This window comes from Panthera pardus, unplaced genomic scaffold, assembly GCF_024362965.1.
Source record: "Panthera pardus isolate Hobbes unplaced genomic scaffold, ASM2436296v1 HiC_scaffold_8, whole genome shotgun sequence".
NCBI lineage: Eukaryota > Metazoa > Chordata > Mammalia > Carnivora > Felidae > Panthera > Panthera pardus.
Window position 1 is genome coordinate 115,128,236 of NW_026527013.1, and position 25,933 is coordinate 115,154,168.

The 25,933-nt window shown below is 38.4% G+C and overlaps 1 protein-coding gene and 1 non-coding gene across 6 annotated transcripts in view; one reads left to right on the plus strand and one right to left on the minus strand.

The window, feature by feature from the left end:
• IGF2BP3 (insulin like growth factor 2 mRNA binding protein 3) overlaps positions 1 to 25,933 on the minus strand; it is a 154,705-nt gene that overhangs the window by 85,029 nt on the left and 43,743 nt on the right. For 4 of the 5 annotated variants that reach the window (XM_053898193.1, XM_019443597.2, XM_019443600.2 and 1 more), the window contains exon 3: positions 20,748 to 20,796. The exons of the other annotated variant lie outside the window; for it this stretch is intronic. In XM_053898193.1, the coding sequence (XP_053754168.1) occupies positions 20,748 to 20,796 (49 nt within the window). The remainder of the gene's footprint in view (positions 1 to 20,747; positions 20,797 to 25,933) is intronic. 5 annotated transcript variants of the gene reach the window in all.
• Positions 23,932 to 24,035, plus strand: LOC128775745 (U6 spliceosomal RNA). The gene has a single exon (XR_008420725.1). It is a non-coding gene; the product is annotated as a U6 spliceosomal RNA (small nuclear RNA).

Sequence of the window (25,933 nt, forward strand, 5' to 3'; positions counted from 1 at the left end):
CTCAAGGAGAGACTCTTTGGAACCTCCACCTATAGCCAGTTGGCCAGAAGCACAAGTGATTGATAGCCTGGGCTTTCAACTGCCATCTGATGGGGTCAGGAGAGCAGTCTTGTGGGACTGACCCCCTTACCCTGTTGGATCTGACACTACCCCCAAGTAGACAGTGTTAGAATCAAGTTAAAATTGTAGGCTACCTAGCTAGTGTCACAGAGAATTGCTTGCTGTAGGACAAACCACCACACATTTGGTGACCAGAAGTGTCAGAATCGAGGTCTTCTATTAATAAAGCAGACATATGAAAAAGAAAAACACACAGTAGGGAAGAACTGGGGTTTTCACTACACAGTGAAAAAACTGTGTCGTTTTCCTTCCACAACCCCAAACAATGTGAACCCAAAGAAATTTATCTCCAGACACATCATAAACTAATTGTTGAAAATCAAAGACAAAAGCTGGGGCACCTGGGTGGCTCAGTTGGTTGAGAGTCTGACTTCAGCTCAGGTCATGATCTCACAGTCTGTGGGTTTGAGCCCTGCATCAAGCTCTGTGCTGACAGCTCGGAGCCTGGAGCCTGGAGCCTGCTTTGGACTCTGTCTCTCTCTCTCTGTCCCTCTCCACCTCATGCCCTCTCTCTCTCAATACATACATACATACATACATACATATTAAAAAAAAAAATCAAAGACAAAAGAAAAATCTTGAAAGCAGCCAGAGAAAAATAACACATTACTTACAGGGCAGTATTTCTCAGCTGGGGGATTATGCTGTCCCCAAGGGGGTATTTGACAATGTCTGGTGACATTTTTATCTTTTTTAAAAGTTTTTATTTAAATTCCAGTTAACATACAGTGTAACATTAGTTTCAGGTGACTCAACACTTCCATACAACACCCAGTGCTCACCACAAAGTGTGTACTCCTTAATCCTCATCAGCTATTTAACCCTCTGTTGACATTTTTGATGATCACAACATAGGGAGGCAGGGAGGCGCTGGCATCTAATAGATGGAGACTAAGGATGCTACTAATGAGCTTACAAAACCTGTCTTTAAGAAACTCAATGAGGGGTGCCTGGGTGGCTCAGTCAGTTAAGCATATGACTCTTCATTTCAGCTCAGGTCATGATCTCACGGTTAGTGGAATCGAGCCCCACACCAGGCTCAGCACTGACAGCACAGAGCCTGCTTGGTGTTCTCTCTCTCCCCCTCCTCCAATTGTTCCCTCCCCACCCCCACCCTTTCTCAAAAGAAATAAACTTAAAAAAAACTCAATGTGACTATAATGTTACAGGTAGCCTCAAAGTAAAAGGATACAATAAGATATATCATGCCAACAGTACTCCAAAGAAAGGTAAAGTGATATTTAATCTTGAAGTAGGCAGACTTCAGAGCAAAAAAAGTTACCAGAGATAAAAGGTTCAATTCACTTTGAAAACACAGCAAACCTAAAAATATATAGACCTAACAAAAGAGCTTCATAATACATGAACCAAAAAATGACAGAACTATAAAGAAAAACTGAGAAACCCACAATTATACTGAGAGAGTTCAATACTCCACTGTTAGGAATGGATGGACTAAAGACATCAAAAATAACCAAATACACAAAACTGATTAGCATCAACCAAATGCAACTATTTGACTTTTACAGAACACCCTACCCAACAACATGAAACATTCACCAAGACACACTGTATCTGTCCTAAAACAAAGACATAAAATAAAAATTAACAGATTTTAAAGAAGCATAAACATACAAGGTATGTTCACTAGTCATAATAGAATTAAACTTAAAGTCAGCAACAAAAAGATAACAGGTAAATCTACAATCATTTGGAAATTTAAACTACATACTACAAAATAAATAAACAAAAACAACAACAAAAACCATAAGTCAAAGAGGAAAAGTCTCAAGGGAAATTAGAAAATATTTTTAAATCAAATTTTAAGTTATACCAAGATTTATGGAATTCAGTGTTTAAAGGGAAATTCACAGCATCACATGCTTATATTAGAAAAGGAGAAAGGTCTCAGATTAATAACCCAAGCTTCCACCTTAAAAAAGTAGAAAAAACACAAAATAAACCCAAAACAAATAGAATTAAATAATGAAGAGCAAAATCAGTAAAACTGAAAACAAGGAAAGCAATCAATGAAACCAAATGCTGGTTCTTTGTGGGGAGGGGGACAATAAAATGGATAAACCTCTGGCAAGACTGACAAACATGATGAGAGAGAGAATGAGAGAGAGAGAGAAAAAGAGACAAGGCAAAATTATCAATAACAAGAATAAAAAGAGACAGCACTACAGACCCCACAGAATTTAAAGGATAACCATAATACAAAACTTTATTCCCCTCTATACAACAATGTGGGTGAAATAAATCAATTCTTCAGAAACTATAAATCACCAAAACACACCTAAGATGAAAATAGCCAGAGAAGTCCTATAACTATTTAAAAAATTGATTTTGAGTTTAATAAAACAAAACAAGCAAGCAAACAAAATGAAAAACAAAAAAAATACCAATAAAAACTTCTGAGGAAGAAATTTCTTTGCTCAGGTGGTTTCACTGGCAAATGCTATCCAACATTTAAAGAAATAATGCCAACTCGGCACTCTCTCTTGCAGAAATATAAGCACAAACACTTCTCAACACATTTTGAGACTGTATTATCCCAGTTACAAAACTAAAGGCAACACAAACACACAAACCAGATCAATATCCCTCAGGAACAAAGACACAGTAAGTCATCAACAAAAGTGTTAGCAAATTGATTCAAGCAATATATCAAAATGAAACACCATAGGGGCACCTGGGTGGCTCAGTCGACTGGTTAAGCAATCAACTCTTGATTTCAGCTCAGGTCATGATCTCACAGTTGGTGAGCTTGAGTTCCACATCAAGCACCCCAGGACAATGCAGAGCCTGCTTGTGATTTTCTTTCTGCCCCTTCCGTGCTCGTGCTTGCTCTCTCTCAAAATAAGTAAAATAAACTTTTAAAATAAGTAAAACACCACAAACAAGTAGAGTTTAGCCAAGGAATGCAAAACTGGTTCAATATTTGAAAATCAATGTAATCCATCATAATAACAGCCTTAAAAAAACTTTGTGATTATATCTATACAGAAAAGGTATTTGACACAATCCAACACTCATTCATTATGAAGACTGTCAACAAACCAGGAATAGAAGAAAACATCCTCAACTTGATAAACAACACCTACAAAACATCTACAGCTAACATTTAACTTAATGGTCAAAAAGTGAATATTTTATCACAAGGACTGAGAAAAGGCCAAGGATGTCTATTTTCATTGAAAGTCCTAGGCAGGGGCACCTGGGTGACTCAGCTGTCTGGGCGTCTGACTTCGGCTCAGGTCACGATCTCACAACTCTTTAGTTCAAGCCCCGCATCAGGCTCTGGGCGGACAGCTCAGAGCCTGGAGCCTGCTTTGGATTCTGTGTCTCCCTCTCTCTCCTCCCTTCCTCTACTCGCACACTCTCTCTCTCAAAAATAAACATTAAAAAAAAAAGAAATTAAAAAAAAAAAGAAAGTCCTAGGCAATGTAACAGACATGAAAAGGGAATAAAAGGCATAAAGATTGGAAAAGAAGTGTAACCATGCATTGTAATGACATGATTGTTTAATTAGAAAATTCCAAGCAATCTATTAAAAAATACACAACTTTTAGAACTAGTCATTTGGCAGTGTTACAAAATATTAAGGTCCGTATGCAAATTAAACATTTTTGTACATATTAAAACAAATAAAACTTAAGAAAAAAGTAACCTTGGTGTGCCTGGGTGACTCAGTCAATTAAGCATCCAACTCTTGATTTCGGCTCAGGTCATGATTTCATGGTTCATGGAATCAAGCATGCAACTCTCAGTTATGAGGTTGTGAGTTCAAGACCCACGACAGGCACAGAGACTGATTTATATATGTATATCTCCTATATATTATATATATAACCTATTATATATACATATAACCTATATGTATATGAGTGATATATAATGGAATATATGTTTAAACACATACAATGGAAATCCCGCTTTTTTAAAAATACATCAATTTTTAAAAAATACACAAGAGGCACCTGGATGGTTCAGACAGTTAAATGTCCAACTTCGGCTGAGCTCATGATCTCCCAGTTCACAAATTCGATCCCCGCATCGGGCTCTGTGCTGACAGCTCAGAGCCTGGAGCCTGTTTCGGATTCTGTGTCTCTCTCTCTCTCTCTGCCCGCCCCCCACCCCCTGCTGCCTCTCTCAAAAATAAACACTAAAAAAAAATTAAAAATAAAATAAAATACATCAGTAAACAACAAGTGTTGGCAAGGATGTGCAACACTTGAGCAATATTGGTAGAAACATAAAATGGTGTAGCTGCTATGGAATATAGTACATCAATTCCTCAAAAAATTAAAAACAGAACTGCTTTATCATCCAGCAATTCTACTTCAGGATATACCCACATGCACCCCAAAAAAGGAAAGCAAGGTCTCAAAGAGATATTTGTACACTTAGGTTCATAGCAGCCTCAGAGTCAAAACAGCCAAAAAGTGGAAGCCATACGAGTATCCATCAACAGATGAATGAATAAAATATGGTATATACACACAATAGAATGTTATTTAGACTTCAAAAGGAAATTCTGACACATTCCACAACCTAGATGAACCCTGAAGGCACACTAAGTAAAATAAGTCAGTCACAAAAAGGTAAATACTGTATGGTTCCACTTAGGTGAGGTATCTGGAGTGGTCAAATTCACAGAAACAGAAAGATAGGCGGTTGTCAGGGGCTGGAGAAAGGGAAAAATGGGGAGTTGTTTAATGGGTATAGAGTTTTAGTTTTGCAAGATGAAACAGCTCTGGAGATTGGTTGCACAACAATGTAAATACACTTAACACCCCTGAACTATACACTTAAAAATGGTTATATGATCATTTTTATGTGTATTTTACTACCATTAAAGTAGCCTGGAGCCTGCTTCAGATTCTGTCTCCATCTCTGTCTGCCCCTTCCCCACGCACGTGAGCTCTCTCTCTCTCTCAAAAATAAAAATTAAATTTTTTCAAATGAAAAAATTAAAAACCACATACAATGATACAAGACCCCTCCCCAAATTTAAACACGTAAGTATGACTCTCACAAAAAACATATAGGATCTGATTGCTCCAAGCAGGATTTTTGTGTAGATACATAGACTTCCTTGTTCTAAAATATATACGTAAAGGCAGAGTAACTAGCACTACTACAACAATTTTGAAAAAGGATAGGGGCGCCTGGGTGGCTCAGTTGGTTAGGCAACCAACTCTTGTTATCGGCTAGGGTCACGATCTCATGATCCTTGGGATGGAGCCCCACATCAGGCTCTGGGCAAACTGCTCCTGCTTGCAATTTTCTCTCCCTCTCTATCCGCCCCTCTCCTGCTCACTCATTTTCTGTTTCTCTCTCAAAATAAATAAATATTTTAAAAAATTAACTCAAGGGGCTCCTGGGGGGCACAGTCGGTTAAGTGTCTGACTCTTGATTTCGGCTCAGGTCATGATCTCACTGTTTATGAGTTCGAGCCCCACATCAGGCACTGTGCTGACAGCATGGAGCCTTCTTGGGTTCCTCTCTCTCTCTCTCTCTCTCTCTCTCTCTCTCTCTCTCTGCCCCTTCCTGCTCTCTCTCTCAAAATAAACATTTAAAAAGTAAAAAATTAAAATTAAAATAAAAAATTAACTCAAAATGCATCATAGATCTAAGTGTAAAACTTTACCACAGGAGAAAACATTCATAACCTGGATTTAGACAGAGTTTTTAGACAAGACACCAAAAGTACTATCCATAAAAAGGTGGTGGTAAAAATCAATAAATTGAACTTCATTAAAAATTTAAATTTTTTTGATGTAACAATGGTAAGAAAATGGACAATTAGTCACTAGGAGAAAATATCTGTAAATCATATTTGACTACGGATTTTTATCCATAACATATGAAAAACTCTGAAAACCCAGTAAGATAGCAACCCAATAAACAGCTAAAGACTTAACCAGACACTTCAAAGAGAATATGTGGAAGGTAGGAAGCTCTAGGTTTAACGTGGGGCTGGAACTCACGAACCCAAGATCAAGAGTCACACGCTCTACTCACTCAGCCAGCCAGGCCCCCCGGATTACACTATAGTTTACATCATGGCGTTAACAGACCCAAATTCATATTTGATTCAGTTCCACTGCAGTCTGCTTAATTAGCTTTATAAGCAGTGAAAACCTAAATATGGTAAATTAACATGGTAAATTACTTAAGTAAAAACTTAAAATTTTGCTTTGTTTAAACATATTTCTGTGTTTTCACCAAAAGTAATTAAAACAGAAAGCTGAGGAGAAGAGAATGCGAGGGGGAGAAGCTCTGTGGCATACCCTGATTTGCATCCTTTATAAGTAAACCACTAACAGTACAGAGAAAGCAAGAGGGGAAGAAAGGTTAGGAAGGGGAGGGGGCCCAACGTGCTGTGCTGTACAGGACAATGACATATGGCTTTTAACCGCTTTCATCTCCCCACAGATCATTTCTTTTGGCCTCTTTTTTCAACTCATGCTACCTGGTTATCTATTTGATTTATGAATGCTTCCTTCTAAATCACCTGAACACACCTCTAGAATAAATTATATGGTTACCATTAGACTTCTTATTCGACCATTCATTCTTTGAAAAGTTTTGTGTCAAGCGATGCCAGGGACTGAAGACACGACAGTCTCCTGAGGCATAATAAGAAATATATTTGGGGGTGCCGGGGTGGCTCAGTCTGTTAAGCATCTGACTCTTGATTTCAGCTCAGGTCATGATCTCAGGGTAAGTGGGACCGAACCAACCCCTCATCGGACTGCGAGCATGGAGCCTGCTTGGGATGCTGTCTCTCCCCTCTCGTGTGCACTCACCCCTTCTCTCAAATAACTTAAAAAATACACACACACACACACACACACACACACACACACACACACACACACACACAATTTGGTCTTTGTCCCTGGTTCTTGACACAGAGTTTCTAAATCCCTTAGTGTTTCCTAAATGATACGAGTGATCAAAGTGTCTTTTGTTCTGATGAGGCAACTCTTGGTGTACTCCTAGATAGCTTTAGGATGGGGGTTGGTCACCACAGAGACCAAGGCATGATTGGGTTGTTACAACTTATAAGCCCCACTCCCCCAGTCACTGCAAAGAAGAGAAGTGCTCTTTATGGAGGATGTGGAGAAACAGGAACCCTCTTGCACTGTTGGTGGGAATGCAAATTGGTGCAGCCGCTCTGGAAAGCAGTGTGGAGGTTCCTCAGAAAATTAAAAATAGACCTACCCTATGACCCAGCAATAGCACTGCTAGGAATTTACCCAAGGGATACAGGAGTACTGATGCATAGGGGCACTTGTACCCCAATGTTTATAGAAGCACTCTCAACAATAGCCAAATTATGGAAAGAGCCTAAATGTCCATCAACTGATGAATGGATAAAGAAATTGTGGTTTATATACACAATGGAATACTACGTGGCAATGAGAAAGAATGAAATATGGCCTTTTGTAGCAACGTGGATGGAACTGGAGAGTGTGATGCTAAGTGAAATAAGCCATACAGAGAAAGACAGATACCATATGGTTTCACTCTTATGTGGATCCTGAGAAACTTAACAGAAACCCATGGGGGAGGGGAAGGGAAAAAAAAAAAAAAAAAAAGAAGTTAGAGTGGGAGAGAGCCAAAGCATAAGAGACTGTTAAAAACTGAGAACAAACTGAGGGTTGATGGGGGGTGGGAGGGAGGGGAGGGTGGGTGATGGGTATTGAGGAGGGCACCTTTTGGGATGAGCACTGGGTGTTGTATGGAAACGAACTTGACAATAAATTTCATATATTAAAAAAAAAAAAAAGACAAAAGAAAAAAAAGTCTTTATATGGAGATTTTGTATACCCTCAGGGATTATAATTTCAACTTTTGTGTGCCAGAAATATCAAATTGCCTTTATTAGCTTGCTTAAAGATAGCAAGAACCAATAAATATTGTTTACTTCTCCAAAAAAAAAAAAAGAAGAGAAGTGCTCGAGACTGAATCATGGGCCTGAGTGATTAATTCAATCAATCATGCCCATGTAACGAAGCCTCCATAAAAACCCCCCAAAAAATGGGTTCCAAGAGCTTCTGGATTGGTGAACACATGAAGACGCAGAGAGAATGGCACACCTGGAGAGAGCATGTTAGCTCCGCAACCCTTTCCCCCATCTTGCCCTATGCATTTCTTCCATTTCTTGAGCTGTATCCTCTATAATAAACTGATGATAGTAAGTGAAGTGCTTTCCTGAGTTCTGTGAGCCATATAAATAAACGTTAAAAAAAAAAAAAAGAAGTGGAAGCTGTCCTATTAGACGAATCCCTTAACCTGGAGTTGTGGTACACTTCATTGGTATTGAAGAGTTAGAAGTGGTATTGGAAGAGACACCATTTACTTGGTATAAGAAGTGTTCAAGTAATGACGACACATATCTCCCTCTCTCAGCATTCTTCAGCTGACAACTTCTTTTTTATTTTAAAAAAAAATTTTTTTAAACTTTTTTTAATTTATTTTTGAGACAGAGCATGAACGGGGGAGGGGCAGAGAGAGAGGGAGACACAGAATCGGAAGCAGGCTCCAGGCTCTGAGCCATCAGCCCAGAGCCCGACACGGGGTTCGAACTCACGGACCGCGAGATCGTGACCTGAGCTGAAGTAGGACGCTTAACCGACTGAGCCACCCAGGCGCCCCAGCTGACAACTTCTTAGCTCACATTCAGGGTACCAACTAGCACAGAAAACAGCAAGGATATGGGTATTTTGAGGGCTCCTGAAGGCTTAGAACATAAAGATCTATCAATCCCATGCAAAAAGAAAAAAAGGTTATAGTTTTTAAATAGGCTTTGTAAAAGTTACTTTGTTTATTTAGCTGTGTGGTCAGAAAGCACTAAAGTTTGGATAACTCTGGCCTTATCTCCTACCCCTAGTAGTTAACTTCTTTTCCTCAGTCTTTATTCATAGGATCATACTTATTCCTAATCACCAAACTGAACTGTGAAGCAGTATGGTAATCATGTAGAAAGCTCTGCCTGAAACCCAAATAAATGAAAGAGATTTATTTACTAATTATTCCTTCTTGGATCTGCCAGGACTGCAAGTGAATAGTACTGAAACCAAAGACTCTCTTTACAACCTTTCCTGTTTACAACCATGAACGATCTGTTTGTAGCTGTTGGTAGTTTAACAGGACTGAAACAGAAAGACCAATTGTTTTCATCTGCAGAGTTTCAGGACTCATTTGCAGATTATGAAACTGAAAGAGCAACTTCACAACTTGGCACTAACACTGAATCCTAAAATTAGTGCTCAGGCACTTCTAAAGATAGCTTTAAAGCTTGAGAACACAACGCAGGAGCCCTCATGGTCAGACCTCAGAGGGTGGCTGTACCTACATTCTGTTTTCTCCATTTATACATGGTAAGATGCTTTATAACGGTTGACTTAGGACTGGGGATCCTCTACAGGGTGGTGGCCATTGGTACAGGAAAGAACACCAAAGGAAGCATTGCGGGGTGGGAAGGGACAAGAGACTATGGACACTCAGTGTCCTATGGCCGGAAAGCAAAAGGGAGAGAGAACAAAGGTGACCACAAGACCAAGCCTTCAGCAGTATTAAAATTCACAGAGAAAGCCAAGAAATGATTTGAGAAGGAAAGAAACTCAGTTATAGACACCTTAAATTCAAAGCATATTCCAGGGCATGTTTGCTTCCAAGCAAGAAGCCAAGCAACAGGTAGAAACAAGTAGAATTTCTAAGAAAAAACAAGAGTAAATCACAGAGAAATGTTCACATTTAGGAATGGAAAAACATATGTCAGGGCACAGAAGAGTGGCTATAACTAAAACCTTCAGGGAAAGGAACTGAAAGCATAAATGTTATAAACAAAATGATCAATGAAGCAAAGGCCAGTGACTCTGGTCCCAAGAGGGGCATGATCATTCTGTGGTCTCTCAACACCACTTCCCAAGGAACCAGGCTCCTGACAGAAAGGGATGATTCCAGACTGTGGAGCAGAAAACATACAAAATGAACCAGGGGTTCTTGAACCCCAAGTCAAGGAAGACTATTGAGATAGCATTGAAAGGACACTGGCATGGTCCCAAAGCATTTGCAAGTCTCTCGAGACTAGAATAATACAAGTGTCCATATGAATGAGTCCAATAATTTTGAAACCCAAATATGTTTAAACCCATGAGCTCATAATTATACACATAAAAACTCATTGGTAAAAACAAAAATCCTCAGTGGTCACCAAGGCACCCATATTTTATAAGAGAAAATAAATGGAAGAACTAAGTATTTTTCCTGTCTCTCTTACAGGGACTTTGTGTCAGGGTGATCAAAAAAACTGATGACAAGTCTACAAAGGCATTCCAATAAATAAATGAAGCAACTGTAGAATTAAAATGTCACCATCCTATGACCACACAATAATGAATCTAAGCAACAATCAAATGGCATGTCATATCATAGAGACAGACATTATATACCTCCTAATGGAAGAATACATAACCACCTATTATTTCGTTTTGTCTAAAGAAAAAACTGAACTTACATCTAATCCAAGTCCATAAGGGTCAAAGGAACATCGTTAGGGATCACACACGGATGTGGTTCAGCAAAATACAAATGTGTAACATTCTGCAGAGTAAGTCAACTTCCACAAATACACAACACCAAAAAAAGGGGAGAGGGAGGTCCTACTGATTAAATGTCTTAAAAAAGATCTTGTTTAGGGGCACCTGGGTGGCTTAGTCGGTTAAGCATCCAACCCTTGATTCTGGCTCAGGGCTCAATCTCACGACTCACAAGTTTGAGTCCCACACAGGGTGCTGCACTGACGGCAGAGCCTGCTTGAGATTTTCTGTCTCCCTCTCTCTCTGCCTGTTGGTCTCTCTCAAAAATAAACAAACATAAAAAAAAAAAAGTCTTGCTTAGAACTTGATTCAAACAAACCTTTTAGAAACTGGCATAATTAAATACAAACGATTAGATTTGTATCAGATATTACAGTTACTATACATTTAGTATGTGAATTTTTAAGAGACTCTTATGGGTTAAAATGTGTATCCTCAAAACTCATATGATGAAGTCTTTTTTTTTTTTTTTTAATTTTTTTTTTTCAACGTTTATTTATTTTTGGGACAGAGAGAGACAGAGCATGAACGGAGGAGGGACAGAGAGAGAGGGAGATACAGAATCAGAAACAGGCTCCAGGCTCTGAGCCATCAGCCCAGAGCCTGACACGGGGCTCGAACTCACGGACCGTGAGATCGTGACCTGGCTGAAGTCGGACGGACGCTTAACCGACTGCGCCACCCAGGCGCCCCCATATGATGAAGTCTTAACTCCCAGTACCTCAGACTGTAACCATATTTAGAGACCACATCTTTATAGAGATCAAGTTAAAATTAGGTCATTAGGGGACACCTGGCTGGCTCAGTCAGTAGAGCATGTGACTCTTGATCTCCAGGGTCATGAGTTCATGCCCCACATTGGGCATAGAGCTTACTCAAAACGAAACAGAAAAAAAAAAAAAAAAAAAAATGAGGTCATTAGGGCGGATCCTAATCCAATAGAACTGGTGTATGTACAAAAAAGGAGAAATTTGGGGGCATCTGGGTGGTTCAATCAGTTGAGTATCTGATTTTGGTTCAGGTCATGATCTCATGGTTTGTGAGTTCGAGCCCCATATCAGGCTCTGCATGGACAGTGCAGAACCTGCTTGGGATTTCCTCTCTCCTTCCCTCTCTGCCCCTGTCCCACTATCCCTCTCTCAAGATAAATAAATAAACTTTTTGAAAAAAGAGAAATTACTTGCACTACAAGCGATACAGGTATGCTGTTTCAAAGGGGTACATGCACCCCAATGTTTATAGCAGCACTATCGATAATAGCCAAAGGATGGAAAGAGCCCAAATGAATGGATAAAGAAGATGTGGTGTGTACACACACACACACACACACACACACACACACACACACACACTGGAGTATTACTCAGCAATCAAAAAGAATGAAATCCTGCCATTTGCAACTACACAGATGGAACTACAGGGTATTATGCTAAGTGAAATTAGTCACAGAAAGACAAACAATATATGACTTCACTCATATGAGGACTTGAAGAGAACAAACAGATGAACATAAGGGAAGGGAAACAAAAATAATATAAAAACAGGGAGGGGGACAAAGCATAAGAGACTCTTAAATATGGAGAACAGACAGAGGGTTACTGGAGGGGTTGTGGGAGGGGGGGATGGGCTAAATGGGTAAGGGGCACTAAGGAATCTACTCCTAAAATCATTGTTGCACTATATGCTAACTTGGATGTAAATTTAAAAAATAAAATAAAATAAAATAATAAATAAATAAATAAATGACAATTGTGTCATTATTGAAAAAATAAATAAAATACTAAAAAAGAGAAATTTGAACGCAGACATACCCACAGCAAAAATAGCACATGAAGATTGAAGTTTCACCACCACAAGCCAGGGAACTACTAGAAGAGAGAAGCCTTGAACAGATGCTTCCCTAACAGCACTCCCAAGAATACAAGTGCACTAACACCTTGTTAGACTTCTAGCCTCCAGAACTGTGACATTAAAAGTTTCTGTTAAGTCCCGCAATTTGTGGTTATTTTGTTACAGCAGCCCTAGTCAACTAATAGAGAGAAATTATCTTTTGGAGATACATATTGTAGTATTTACTAAATGAAATCACATCATGTCTAGCTTCAAAATAATCTGGAAAAGGGTGAAGAGAGTAGAGCTATCAACAAAACAGGACTGGCTCACCATATATTAACAATGGCTGACACTGGGTATCAAGTCTGGGCATCAAAATTCTTTTAAAGCTCCCTAGATAATTCTAACGCACAGCAGAATTTGGGAACACGAGTCTAAGAATAAGTAACATTGAGTCCAGTGAAGACTGTCCTAGCAGAGGAAATAGCACATACAAAGACCCTGAGGTCAGAAAACATGGTGCCTTATCATACTAGCCTATTTTTATTTTTGATATTGTTTAAATAAAGGTTTAATTTATTATTTAAATAAACCTTTAAATAAAGGTTTAAATAAAGGGCCTAGAAACCTTTGAGATAACCATCTCAGAAGATCCATGGAACCACAGGACACAAGTTCAGGCAACATAGTGCACGGACATTGGTAAACACAGGGAGGTAGAACCTTGGGACCAGAAATACTTGCCTCAAATACTGTCCATATACAGGCAATAGGTTAACTCTGCCTGTATGCCTGTAACATTTCCCTGCGTGCCTCTCACACCAAGTCATTTCTAATGAGGCCAAGTCCAACCCATCCCAGAGCATTGATGCATAAAGAACGCCGCTGTCCACGGTTCTCTAAAAGTTTACCAGTAACTTCTTCAAATAAGCCGTTCAACCCCATTCATCACTCATCACCATATATTTCCTCCAAGCCTGGTAGAATCCTTTTTCTATTGAGTTCACTGTCACACTTTCAGAGGCATGCGGAAAGCAAATAAATGATGATAATTGTAAGAAAGAGAAACTTACCTTTTGGGGGAAGTGTTCTGTTTGAGTAACCTGATTAAGAGCAGAAACTCTACCACTTTCCAGTTGCGTGACCCTGGGCAAGTTACTTCACCTCTCTGTACCTCAGCTGCCTCATCTGTAAAGTGGGGACATGGGACTGTTGTGAAGATAAAACGGGTTAATTCAGCACCTACCATGTAAGTGTTCAATAAGTGTCAGCTATTTATATAGGCTAGTACTCAGAGTCAGGCTGTGGTGGAAAAAAGATCACCTGTCTGTGTCAACGGTCTCCACTTGCCTCTTATGGGCCTTCAAAATTTGGTAGAGATCAACTAGCTCTAACAACTGTTCATACTAATTGTCATAGTGATTTTCAAACAGTCCCACAAAACTTCCCCAGGGGCCAAAGAGGGAACCAGCAGACAAGGTTCTATGCCACCTTTGAAAAGCTCGGTCTTTATATTCGTACACCAGGATTCTGCCATACCATGTGCTTTGAAGAAAAGAGAAAAGCCTGAAAATCACCTACCAAGAGAACACTGCTTATCTACTACTACTTTATTTACAACACTAAGATATCTGCTGCAAAAGCCAACATTTAAATGGGTTATTTGTAATAATCAACATCAACACCTCCTGTGACTTTTCCTTCAGTTCATGGCTAATGTCAACCCCACTGTGTCTAGAGAGGTATTTTTCTGTTTGAGTATCTTGTATTGTTAGCTTTTCACTGTCAATTATGCTTAAATGCTTTGGTCTCATCCAATTTCTGCTCATCATTAATTCACGTATTCACCATGGACCAAACACCATCTGACCAGAGCACCAAACACACATCAGCACTTGGACATATGAAGATGAATCACAATTCCTTCTGCTAAACACATCCACCAGGGACTTCGCCTGACTGACTCCATCCAGGGCCTTGGCCTAAATCTCTTTACTTGGAAGTCATCCCACCTCCCTCCATCTCCAAGACAGTCTTCCAATTCTCAGGACACATTCATCCAAGGCTTACTATAAGGGCTCTTTTTGAACAATTTTAGGTAACTATGCTACAGCTTTGTTGTCTTCCTCCCAGACTAGATAACATGGCATCACTACTTTCTTGCTTACTTCTTTTTTTCTTTCTCAATGAAGACTCCTTTGGTTTCCCTTTTGCTAGAGCCTAGCTTAACAATACTGCTATTTCTACTTCCTAGTAGAACAGCCAAGGTGTCCTACTGTAATCATTCTTTCTTACTACATTCAGAGTCCATACGGAAAGAAAGTAACAGACTTCACTGAGATGCTACTAGCTTTACAAAGCTAATGGAAGCTAATCTTATGGAAATTTCTGACTCTACAACTTGCCTCCATTAAGCATTCTTCTAAGTGCAATGTGAATTTCTCCATTCTGCAGTACTTGCCTCAGCTCACAAAAGGTCCATTTTCTGAGGTTTCTACCTTGTTTATAGTAGAGTAGGTCTTTCATTGTGGTCTGAAATGCAGGCATCTCTCTAAAGCTTTAGCCCTTCTACCACACAATAGACACTACTAACATGAATGTAATTTATTCGAAGTTCTGCTACATCCTCCTACTATATCTTACTATTAACCCAACACTCCCCACCACCCAACTACAAAGGAATAAACTTCTTTTCATCATGAAGGAAGCCTATAAAGTTCTAACACTCCCTATTACCCTAGAAGTCAACTTTCCAAAGCTGGTCACTAGGAATGAGGCTCAAAACAAACTAGCCAAACACTAAAGTGTTCTGTTAAGGCAGTGCTGTGGCCCTACAAAAGCAGAGCCTCCTAAGATTTCTTACAAGATACACTCACTTCCAAAAAATTGCTTCAAGCTCATATGAAGGACCACAAAGACCTCTGAAAGATAAAATTAAGAACTCTGCTCGGAGAAGAAAACCGTATTTTATGCTGCATATTCCAACTTACACCTTTGGTTTTTCATTTTTAGTATAATAGTTACTTGTTTTCCATGTCAAGAACCTGAGATCAACTCATAAATGTCGGAAGACTGGATGCAAATGCAGGATGCTTTTAGTTATAAAGAAACTCCCTTTAATCCCCTATGTTTAGCCTGCGAGACAGCTTCTGCTTCCTTTATTCAATCACACCAGACTACACACATGGCAAAAACAGACCTTACGCTGTGGAAATCTCTTTAGTTTCTTCTCAAGATACTCATCTTCCCAGCTCAGTTAAGTCCAGGAAAAACTGGATATCCAATCCCTGAGGTAAAAGCCAGCATACATTCTGGATTTTCTACCAAGACTGTGATTTCAAAGTATGCAATCCTGCTAAGTATTTGTCAGACCACATACATATTCAAATCTTTGCCTTAGAAAATACAGTGTCTTCAGTCATGGCCAATGTCAGGGTATCGTCATGTACAACACCTCAGATGAAGACAACTAACTGTAGCGCAGACTGTTTTCCCAGACAGTAAACCAGTAACTCTGGGAACATCATTCTACTATTACTGCCCAACCCCAAAATGAGAACCTAACTCAACCTTTAAAACATTTCATTTACATAATTATTGAGTCTTACATTTCTTTCAGAGAAGGTACTCCTTTTTGGAGTTCTGTGAGTACTTATTAGGAATTTTGATTATTTAGATTGGACAGTAGTAAGACAATGAAATTGGAAAAAAATTCTCCTTGAAAAGTCCTTTCCTGAGGCTTTGGCAATTTTTTTTTTAAGTGCAGAAAGATTCTTTAAATTTAGGAAATGGGGCCCATCTGAGACATTGAGTAAGAAGAAACCGAGTGTTCTCAAAGGCTTTTAAAGTCCGGGGTTCTGCTGGGACTCTAACAATCCCACACCTCCATGCTGTTTGTCCAAGAAGGCATCCCCTCAAATCCTTAGCACTCATGTCCACGTCCCTCTGGGCATCTGAGGACCCAGGTCTGTAGGCCATCAGGACTCTTTGTAGATGTGGCCCTTCTAGCATTTTGGTCACACCAAAAATCTTCCAAGTATCTCAAGCAAGGGGATTGGAGGTGGAGAAACAAAATTTTCTTCTATTTCCCTTCTACTGCTACATTCCACATACTGGGGGGAAAACAAAACCACCTAATTCTCCAGCAGTAGGTCCTTCACAAAGTTAGTTTCTTCATATTTTTATCTGCCAAAAACACTTAAGCAGTCAAACAGTTGGCCAATCCAGGGCCCCTAAGTGCTTTATCATTAACCATAACTACATAGTTAGAAACCATTTAACCTCTGCCTGGCATACCCAGGATGCAAGATGCACTACACAGAGAACTTGAAAGGAATCCCCTTCTGATCATTCAGTATATGGCAATATAAAGAAAAAATAAAAAATACACGAACACAAATATAAAAAAAAGTCATAATGGAATAAAATAATTAATGATCCAGCAACGGATTTAATAAAATGCCACAGAGCATCACATCCAGTGTTTCTACCAAGGTCCCAGATTCTGTCACCTCTGCAGTGACCTCACAGAAAATGGCTTAAAACAGGACTGGCAGAACAGGGGAGGAATTTCACTTGTGGGTTAGAACTCTGGCTGGATATTAAGCTCTTGGTTCCAGGTCCACCTTTCAACTTTTCAATGCTGAGCTTAGGACTCTGCACTCTTCAAAAGCACTCCTTTTGGGCGCCCGGGTGGCTCAGTTGGTTGAGCGTCCAACTTCGGCTCAGGTCATGATCTTCGTTTGTGGGTTCGAGCCCTGTGTCAGGCTTTGTGCTGACAGCTGAGAGCCTGGAGTCTGCTTTGGATTCTGTGTCTCCCTCTCTCTCTGCTCCTCTCCCGCTCACACACACACACACACACACACACACACACACACACACACACACACTCTCTCTCTCTCTCTCTCTCTCTCTCTCTCTCTCTCTCAAAAATAAATAAACATTAAAAAAAATTAAAAACAAATAAAAATAAAAGCACTCCTTTGCCTATGGTTCCATTAGCTTCACAGACTGGAAGACAATGGAGGAGATAAGACAGGCTCTTCCCCCATTTGTCAGCAGTTCGTATCAGCAGTGGGTTTCAGTCTCTAAATGCCATGGGCACTCCTAAAACCAGCTTTATCACCTCCCTTCTTTCTCCCCTATGCCAGGGAGCAGCTACAACCCTTGTTCAGAGTCTCAACTACTCAGGGCTCTCTTTCCAAGTTACAAAGATCTAATCATCTCAACTTCTTGCTTCGACACCTCAGCCTTCAGGATGGTAACTACTCCCTGCAGCCACCGCCTCTGGATCCTCTTTTTTCCCTTGCAGTCTTCCAGCACCTGTGTAATTCTTTACATTAAATTTCCCCTGATGAAATACCTAGCGTTTGCTGGCTCCAGTCTGGACCTGACCGAGATAAGCACCAGAACTCAAGGTTAAGAGGAGGTGAATTTGTTGTTCATTTCCTAGCTAAAATGTAGCGTGCATTTATACATATCAAGCACTTTTTAAGGGCTTTAGTGTACATCAACCCATAAAGGATTACAGCAACCCAATGAGGTGGCTACTATCCTCATCCTGATGTTAGAAATTAGGAAAATGAGGCTCAGAAAAACCTGCTCAGAGATCACACAACTATAAAGTAGTGAAGCTAGGATACAATTCCAAGTCTGACCCCAAAGGCCACCTACAAAAAAAACTAAGGCTTTTCTAAATACTTCACACTGCTTGAAGGGACTATTTACATGATTCACCAATCACTTATTCTAAGTATACACTTGCTTTTTTGTTATCCTTTTAAGACTTATTCCTTACCAGTTGCCTTCCGTTTTAACATGCCATTGTTTGACTAGTGGAACAGTATCTTTTGTCCTGTGGAATGTCTCACATTCTGGGCTTGACTAGTTGTTTCTTCGTGGCATCATTTAAAGTTGTGCCTCTATCCTCTCTAGTTTTGGTAATTCAAAGTTAGACTGAAATTGAATACAGTCAAATCTCTATTTTTTAGACAAGAATATTTCACCCGTGTTTCTGTGTATTTGCTATTTCATCAAATCAGGAAGTATGCAACATCTGGCCATTCCATTATCAGTGAAACTAAGATTAATGAGTGGATTCAAAGTTTAACCCCTCCATTATAAAGGCAATCTGGACTTTTAAATCCAAAATTATCACTGCCTACGATAAGGCTTTGGCACAAGACAGACACCATACTCAGTATGTACAAATAAAACGTTATAAAAAGTGACTCATGTCAAAAAGGAAGTAACAGATGGTGTTCATTCAAGTCTTCAAGGAAAGGAAACATCACAATAACTCATTCTATTCCTCACCAAATTGGTTTTATCAGTATTTCAAACATTTTTAAAAAATGTAAGAGGTCAAAGGTCAAGAGTTTCAAAGTCTAGTTCCAAGCTTACAATTTAGTATTCATTCCTACTTAATTCTTTGAATCCTGTGCCCATATTTGTCCATCTGAAAATGGAGTTAACATCTCCAATTTCACCTTACCTCAAAAGATTAGTGGGAGGATAAAATGAAATATAAAAGAAAAAGTTGTACATGGCAAATAAAGATTCATTCTCATAAATTAAATTTTATCCAGAATGAGAAATAATACAGTAAACTAAAAGCTTGAGAAGCCACCAAAAATACAATAAAGTAAATGCTTCAGAAGTCACTGTAATCTAAATTTGAAGAGATGTTATGAATGAACTGCCACTTGCCTACAGCTGATATGCTAGTACGCCAATATTCACTCACTTAAAATTGACGACTACCATTTTGACGATTTCATTGAAAGCTACACCAGATTTAGTTCTCAAACAGAAACTCATATTTAACATGGCCCATGTTAAAATAAGGGGATCCAATCAGTAATCTTGATTACCATGACACTTGATTTGGGTACCCAGGCTCCAAGCTACTCAAGTTCCTAAACCAATGTTAATCTAAAACAGGAAAATCCATTAGGTTTAATCTTAAAAGTCACTGTTTCCATCTACAAAAATACACTTTCTATACATTATATAACTTGGAAAATATTCAGTATATATCAAAGAACCACCTCTTCCAGCAAAGTTTAAACCCAATTATATTGTTCTCAAAATAAATGCTGTATAAAATATCATGAGCATAAATGATTTGTTACCAACTGGGACATTGGACGAATCATACCTCACACCAACACACCTTAATTGACCATAAAAGAAACCTTTCAACCATCCTTTGCATTTTGGTGAAGGTTCTGGTTTAGTGACTGACTCACCAAATGTCATTTCAGAAAACTAATATGAAACACACAAAGCTAGTTACTCTTTGTTTTTATATTAAAAATACATGCAAACTGAGGAGTTTTCCCTGCACCATCTCTCCCAAATAAATTTTTTTTTAAATTTTTTTTTTCAACGTTTTTTATTTATTTTTGGGACAGAGAGAGACAGAGTATGAACGGGGGAGGGGCAGAGAGAGAGGGAGACACAGAATCGGAAACAGGCTCCAGGCTCCGAGCCATCAGCCCAGAGCCTGACGCGGGGCTCGAACTCACGGACCGCGAGATCGTGACCTGGCTGAAGTCGGACGCTTAACCGACTGCGCCACCCAGGCGCCCCTCTCCCAAATAAATTTTAAGAACTTTCAGGTTCCATCATCAGCAAGAGTCAAAAGACATTTTATTTCTTCAACCACTGATACCTCAAATTCTAACCATGATGTCATTATTATCCTTTGGCAATTATGGACACTGGCTATTCAACTGTGCTAAATGGTTTGTTTATACAGTTACTACAGTGCCACCATCTGAGCAAAAGAAAGCTGAGCTCACATTTTAAAATAAAGTATAAATAGCAGGTAGGTGTCTTTAAAAAATGTGCCAAGGAGGGAAGTTCATATTTAAATATAACTGGCGAACTCATCAGAAAGATCCCAAACAAGATTCTGTTAGGATGGGACTGAATGAGGAAAACTACCCCATTAAAGTATATCAAAGAGCAGATTTTTTTTATTTTAATGAGCAGATTTTTAAGAGACACTATGCTCCTGCAGAGAAAAGCCCACAGCAAGACATACACAAGAGAGAAGAATTTTGTGTTTTAGCACAACCCAGAGTTGAGGGAACGAGAAAAACCCTTCGAAAAACTAAAAACAATAAGCTTAAATACAGAAATCTTAACTTTAAATATAGAAATTCTTACCTCCCACTGTAAGTGAGGCGGAATATTCCTTATCTGAAGTTTCCGGATCCTGCAGAAGAATTAAAATGTTTTATAAAAGAAAAAAGAGTATGAAAGCCAAAGACATTAATAGCCACCATGGATGCTTTAAAATATTTACATTAACTACAAGGCAATTCGCAGTAAGAAAACACAACCAAAGAAGGAAAAAGGAGACAAAGTTAATCACAGGATGCATACTGAGACCATTTGGAGATCCAGCAGCATTGGATTATTACAGCTTATTTTAAAAGCCACACTGGGGCGCCTGGGTGGCTCAGTTGGTTTCCAACTTCAACTCAGGTCATGATCTCACAGTTGGGGAGTTCAAGCCCGGCATTATGCTCTGTGCTGACAGCTCGGGAGCCTGGAGCCTGCTTCGGATTCTGTCTCCCTTTCTCTCTGCCCCTCCCCTGCTTGTGCTCACTCTCTCTCTCTCAAGAATAAATAAACATTAAAAAAATTTTTAATTTATGGGGCCGTACTACAAATGTTCTTAATCTGAGATCACAGCCAAGGGGACCATAGACAGATTTGGGAAATCTGGATGGGTGGAGGGGGAGTAAAAACCACTGATTTATTTTTTCACTATCCCCTACATGAAACTTAGCACTCCTTTAATTATGAATGTTGGCATGTAAGTTGAGTAGAATCACACTACTTGTAATTTTGACATTAACATCAGATATTTTTGTATCACTATAACTTGCTGCAGACCTTTATCATCTACACCCATTACTGTTAAACTTAGATATGTTGCTAGAACTTACTATGTTAAGTACATATTGTAACTATGAGTTTTAACATTTTACTAAATGTATTTCAAAATAATTAACTTCCTATCATCCAATGTATTTTATGCCTTGAAAAACATCCTAAGATATCCCTAACTTTCAGGCTACCAAAGGACTCCATGGTACAAAAAAAACCATTAAAATCCTGACCTTACCACTGTATGTTAACTAACTCAAATTAAAATAAGAACTTAAGGAAAAAGTCATGTTTGAATTCTCTAGCTAGTAGTTATATAAAAGATCTTAAATGAAATATGCATTTAGCTAGATATTACTTTTTGATTACACTTAAATTGATGGTTTCTATTGTCATTGCATAATACTCAAAAATATATTTAAGATTTCTGCCTTCATCAAGTTTATGGACTTTGTTAGGCCTAAAACCTTCCCAAGTGAGGTTATTTTGGCTGCCATTTGGAAATGTGCATCATGTCTTTATTCATCAAAAATGCTGTCAATTTGTCTCCTTACCCACTCAAACTTGTTATTAGAGTTATTTAGCATTCTTTATGTTCACTTGTTATATATACAAAATACTTTATTACTACATGGTTTTACTGACACCTAACACAATTGTAAATGTCTCAGCATCTTACATATATGAATCTTTGTGTTGTCCATTAAACTCTTTGGTATTTTATGTATGTAAATCGTTTGGATACTGCTTAACTCATTGCATGTGTAATTATTATTAACCACTCTGATTCATTAAATTTTCTTATCTCAATACCAAAAAAAAAAAAAAAAAAGACCTCAGTTCACATGCCCACATATGTAAATATGTAGGTCACATAATATTGATTATATACAATATTCACTGTAATGTATATATCCTCTCTTCTTCTACCCTTTTTTAAATGCTGTCAGAGGGAGGAAGGGAGGAAGAGATATCAATTATGTGAGATTGTACCATAGGTGCCACACACAAAATCACCTCCTTAGAAGGGAAAGAAATTTATAGTCAACTAGATATTAAAAAAAAAAAAAAGAAAAAGATTAGCAACTGGGCTTAACATATCAAGTGAAATAATTAAATTACTTAACTTCTAAAATTAGAAGTTTCCTTCCTGGTCAAATAACCCACTTATTTTGAGGTACCACAGCAAACCACAAGATCAGATTCATAACCTAGTCCTTTGTCTCTTGCATTCCCCTCAAAGCACGAGAACAAACACCAGATACCACCTATCCCTTAGGGAACTATAAACAACATGTAAGTTAACCCAACTCAGGTACATCCTGTTTGTAAACTAAGGAGGAAGAAAAAGCAGTTTTAAATTATTTTTATGGGACCGTAAAGCAAAGCACAATCATCCGGGACAATACACCATAGAGATGGTAAGACAGCAGGTCAATTTAAGAGAAAAAAATTTCAACTACCACCTTAGTCTCAGAATTTACACATGAAATGCTAAGCCTAGGATTTCTTTCATAGTAACTCATGTGCTATTAATTGTTAAAGCTGCAAGACACATGCGCTCGCTCTGCTTCTGTATATATAAATTTTATATTTCCCATAAAAGCCTTTAAGAATATACTCTACTAAGATGTGTAATACACAGATTACACAATTGCTATATATTGCTGTAGGCAGCAGAAATATTACTCAACATTATGTAATTATTTATCCTGAGTAACCAAGGAAGTTAAGATTTACTACACACATCCAACTACACATATGCAAGTACTAAGTTTCATTCAAGCACCTGACAGTAAGAATTAGCAGCACAGTTTTAAGTAACTAAGTATTCATCCCCATTGGACTCTTTTGTGGGTATACGTATTACCAAAAATTTTCTCCACAAGTACACCTGTGAGTGTACATACAGAGTTTAGGTCAACTAGCAGGTAATTATTCTTATCACAAAAACAAGTATCTACCTCACAGGGCTCCCAAGAAATTCTGTGAATAGAATACCATCTTTCGTATATTAGAAGTAATCCGTTAGCCATGTTTTCTCAAAGCATTCTTCAAAATGTATATCCAACATCCATTTACTTATTGGTAGTTACTCCAAAATAATTTTTTCCTAAACGGCTGTCCGGTTTCCATTATCGGATTCTCTCAAGTTTCATTTTAGACAAACATCAGGATTATTTTCATATAGTTACTGTTCTCACATCTAGAGTTGTTCTTTCCCACTTATCAGTCAGTAACTTATTTAAAACTCTGCTCCTAACCCCATGCTCCCTTCTTACCAGTTTAAGAGTCAAAAGGCTCAAGATTACAAGCGTCCCAGCAAAGGTATGAATTCTCACCATCCAGCACAAAAAAACAAACTTCTGACCTGGTGAGTACTTGAGAAAATCCATCCCACCCCACTGTACTTATCAGGTCGGCTGTACACAAAGCCCCATCACTTGCGTGATCCATGCTCCCTTCGGCAGCACATACACTAAAACTGAAACAATAGAGCAGTTAGCATGTCCCCTGCATAAGGATGACATGCAAATTCATGAAGCATTCCACATTTTTTACATATAAATTTGCTATATAGAAGTTTTCCAAGTGATTTTTCTTTTCTCCCTCCCCCCCCCCCCAGTATTAGGTTTTCCCCCCTATTAATACAAGTAAATCCAGAGGGCACCTGGCTAGCTGAGTTGGTAGGGCATGCAACTCTTTATCTCAGTCACGACTCTCAGCCCCACATTGTATGTAGAGATCACTTTAAACCAACAAATAAATAAAACAAGTTTAGATTTTATGAAAAAATACTATAAGTAAATCAAGTTCATTCATTTTTTTGTTTTTTTTAATGTTGATTTTTGAGAGTGAGAGACACAGAATGTGAGCAGCCAAGGGGCAGAGAGAGAGGAAGACACAGAATGTGAAGCATTCTGTCAGTGCAGAGCCCGAAGCAGGGCTCAAACTCACAAACCAAGAGATCCTGACCTGAGCTGAAGTCAGATGCTTAACCGACTGAGCCACCCAGGGGCCCTGTCAAGTTCATCCATTTAAAAAAGAAAAAAAAATACAATCACTTGCTTCACTCATCTCCCATCCCAGCTTTTAACATTACGTTATATTTAGGTTTGATCCTAAATAGTTAAGAGTCAAGAAAATAGATATTGATACATATCTACTGTATGATTACCTAATCATTAAAGTTCAGTTTAACTATCAGGAAGCAAATTAAGTTGGTATTCTACCTCCACCTGACATATACCTGAAAAACAATAGGAAACACACACTTTGAGAACAGAGACCAATTAGAGTGTCTCATTCTCAGAAACTGGAACAGTGCTTGGCACCTGAGAAGCAATCAACTGATAGTTAAACAATCAACTGATACTTAAATCTATATAAATATAGATTATAGAATTTATTATCATCTATAAAGGGGAAGAAAAACACAAGAATTCACAGCTCTGCTAACCAGAAACTACTAGCATTTCCAATGATTTTCTTACACCTCATAAGGAGAGAGAAAAACCAGAACATTTAATCAACTATTGTTTAAAAAAAAAAAAAAAAAAGCCTTAACAATTTATTTTATCATACAGAATTTAAAGGTTTCCCCCAACAAGGAAAAATGAGGTAAAGTTTAAGTTCTCAGCTAAGAGATAAAAATCTTCAAAAATGCTTACTGTGCTTGAAATATTAGTTATAATGACAATTCAATACTCTTTACTAGGAAAAAATACTATTAGAAGCAAGTTTAATTACAGAATAAGGGAGCAACAGAGAAGCTCCCATAGATTCCAAAGAGCATCTTCAAGATCTTTAGTAATCAATGCAACTGATTTAAACTGATTTTGTAACAATTTTCAAAATTACATAAAACTAGAAAAATATCAACCTCCATATGCCATACCAGGTTCATTTATTAAGTACGATCACCTTATTTTGTTTATCTATAATTCAAACCAGTACCAGCCAAGTTCCACTTACATGGCCTGTCATGCAGAAGTACATCAGTAAACAGCTATAAAAGGACTTTTGTTTAAAAATAACCATAGAGGTGTCGTGATGACTCAGCCCATTAAGCTTTTGACTTCAGCTCAGGTCACGATCTCACAGTTTGTGAGTTCAAGCCCCGCATATGGCTCTGTGCTGACAGCTCAGAGCCTGGAGTCAGCTTCAGATTCTGTTTCTCCCTCTTTTTCCCTCTGCCTCTCTCATGAAAGCATGTGCATGCTTTCAAAATAAATAAAACATTAAAAAAATTTAAATAACTATAAAACTGGCTGACTGGCTGACTCAGTCTGTAGAGCACACAACTCTTGATCTTGGGATTTTAAGTTCAAGCCCCATATGGAGTGTAGAAATTACTTAAAAGTAAAATCTTTAAGGATGCTGGGTGGCTAAGTCGGTAGAGCACGCAACTCTTCATTTAGGGGTTTTGAGTATAGAGATTGCTTAAAAATAAAACA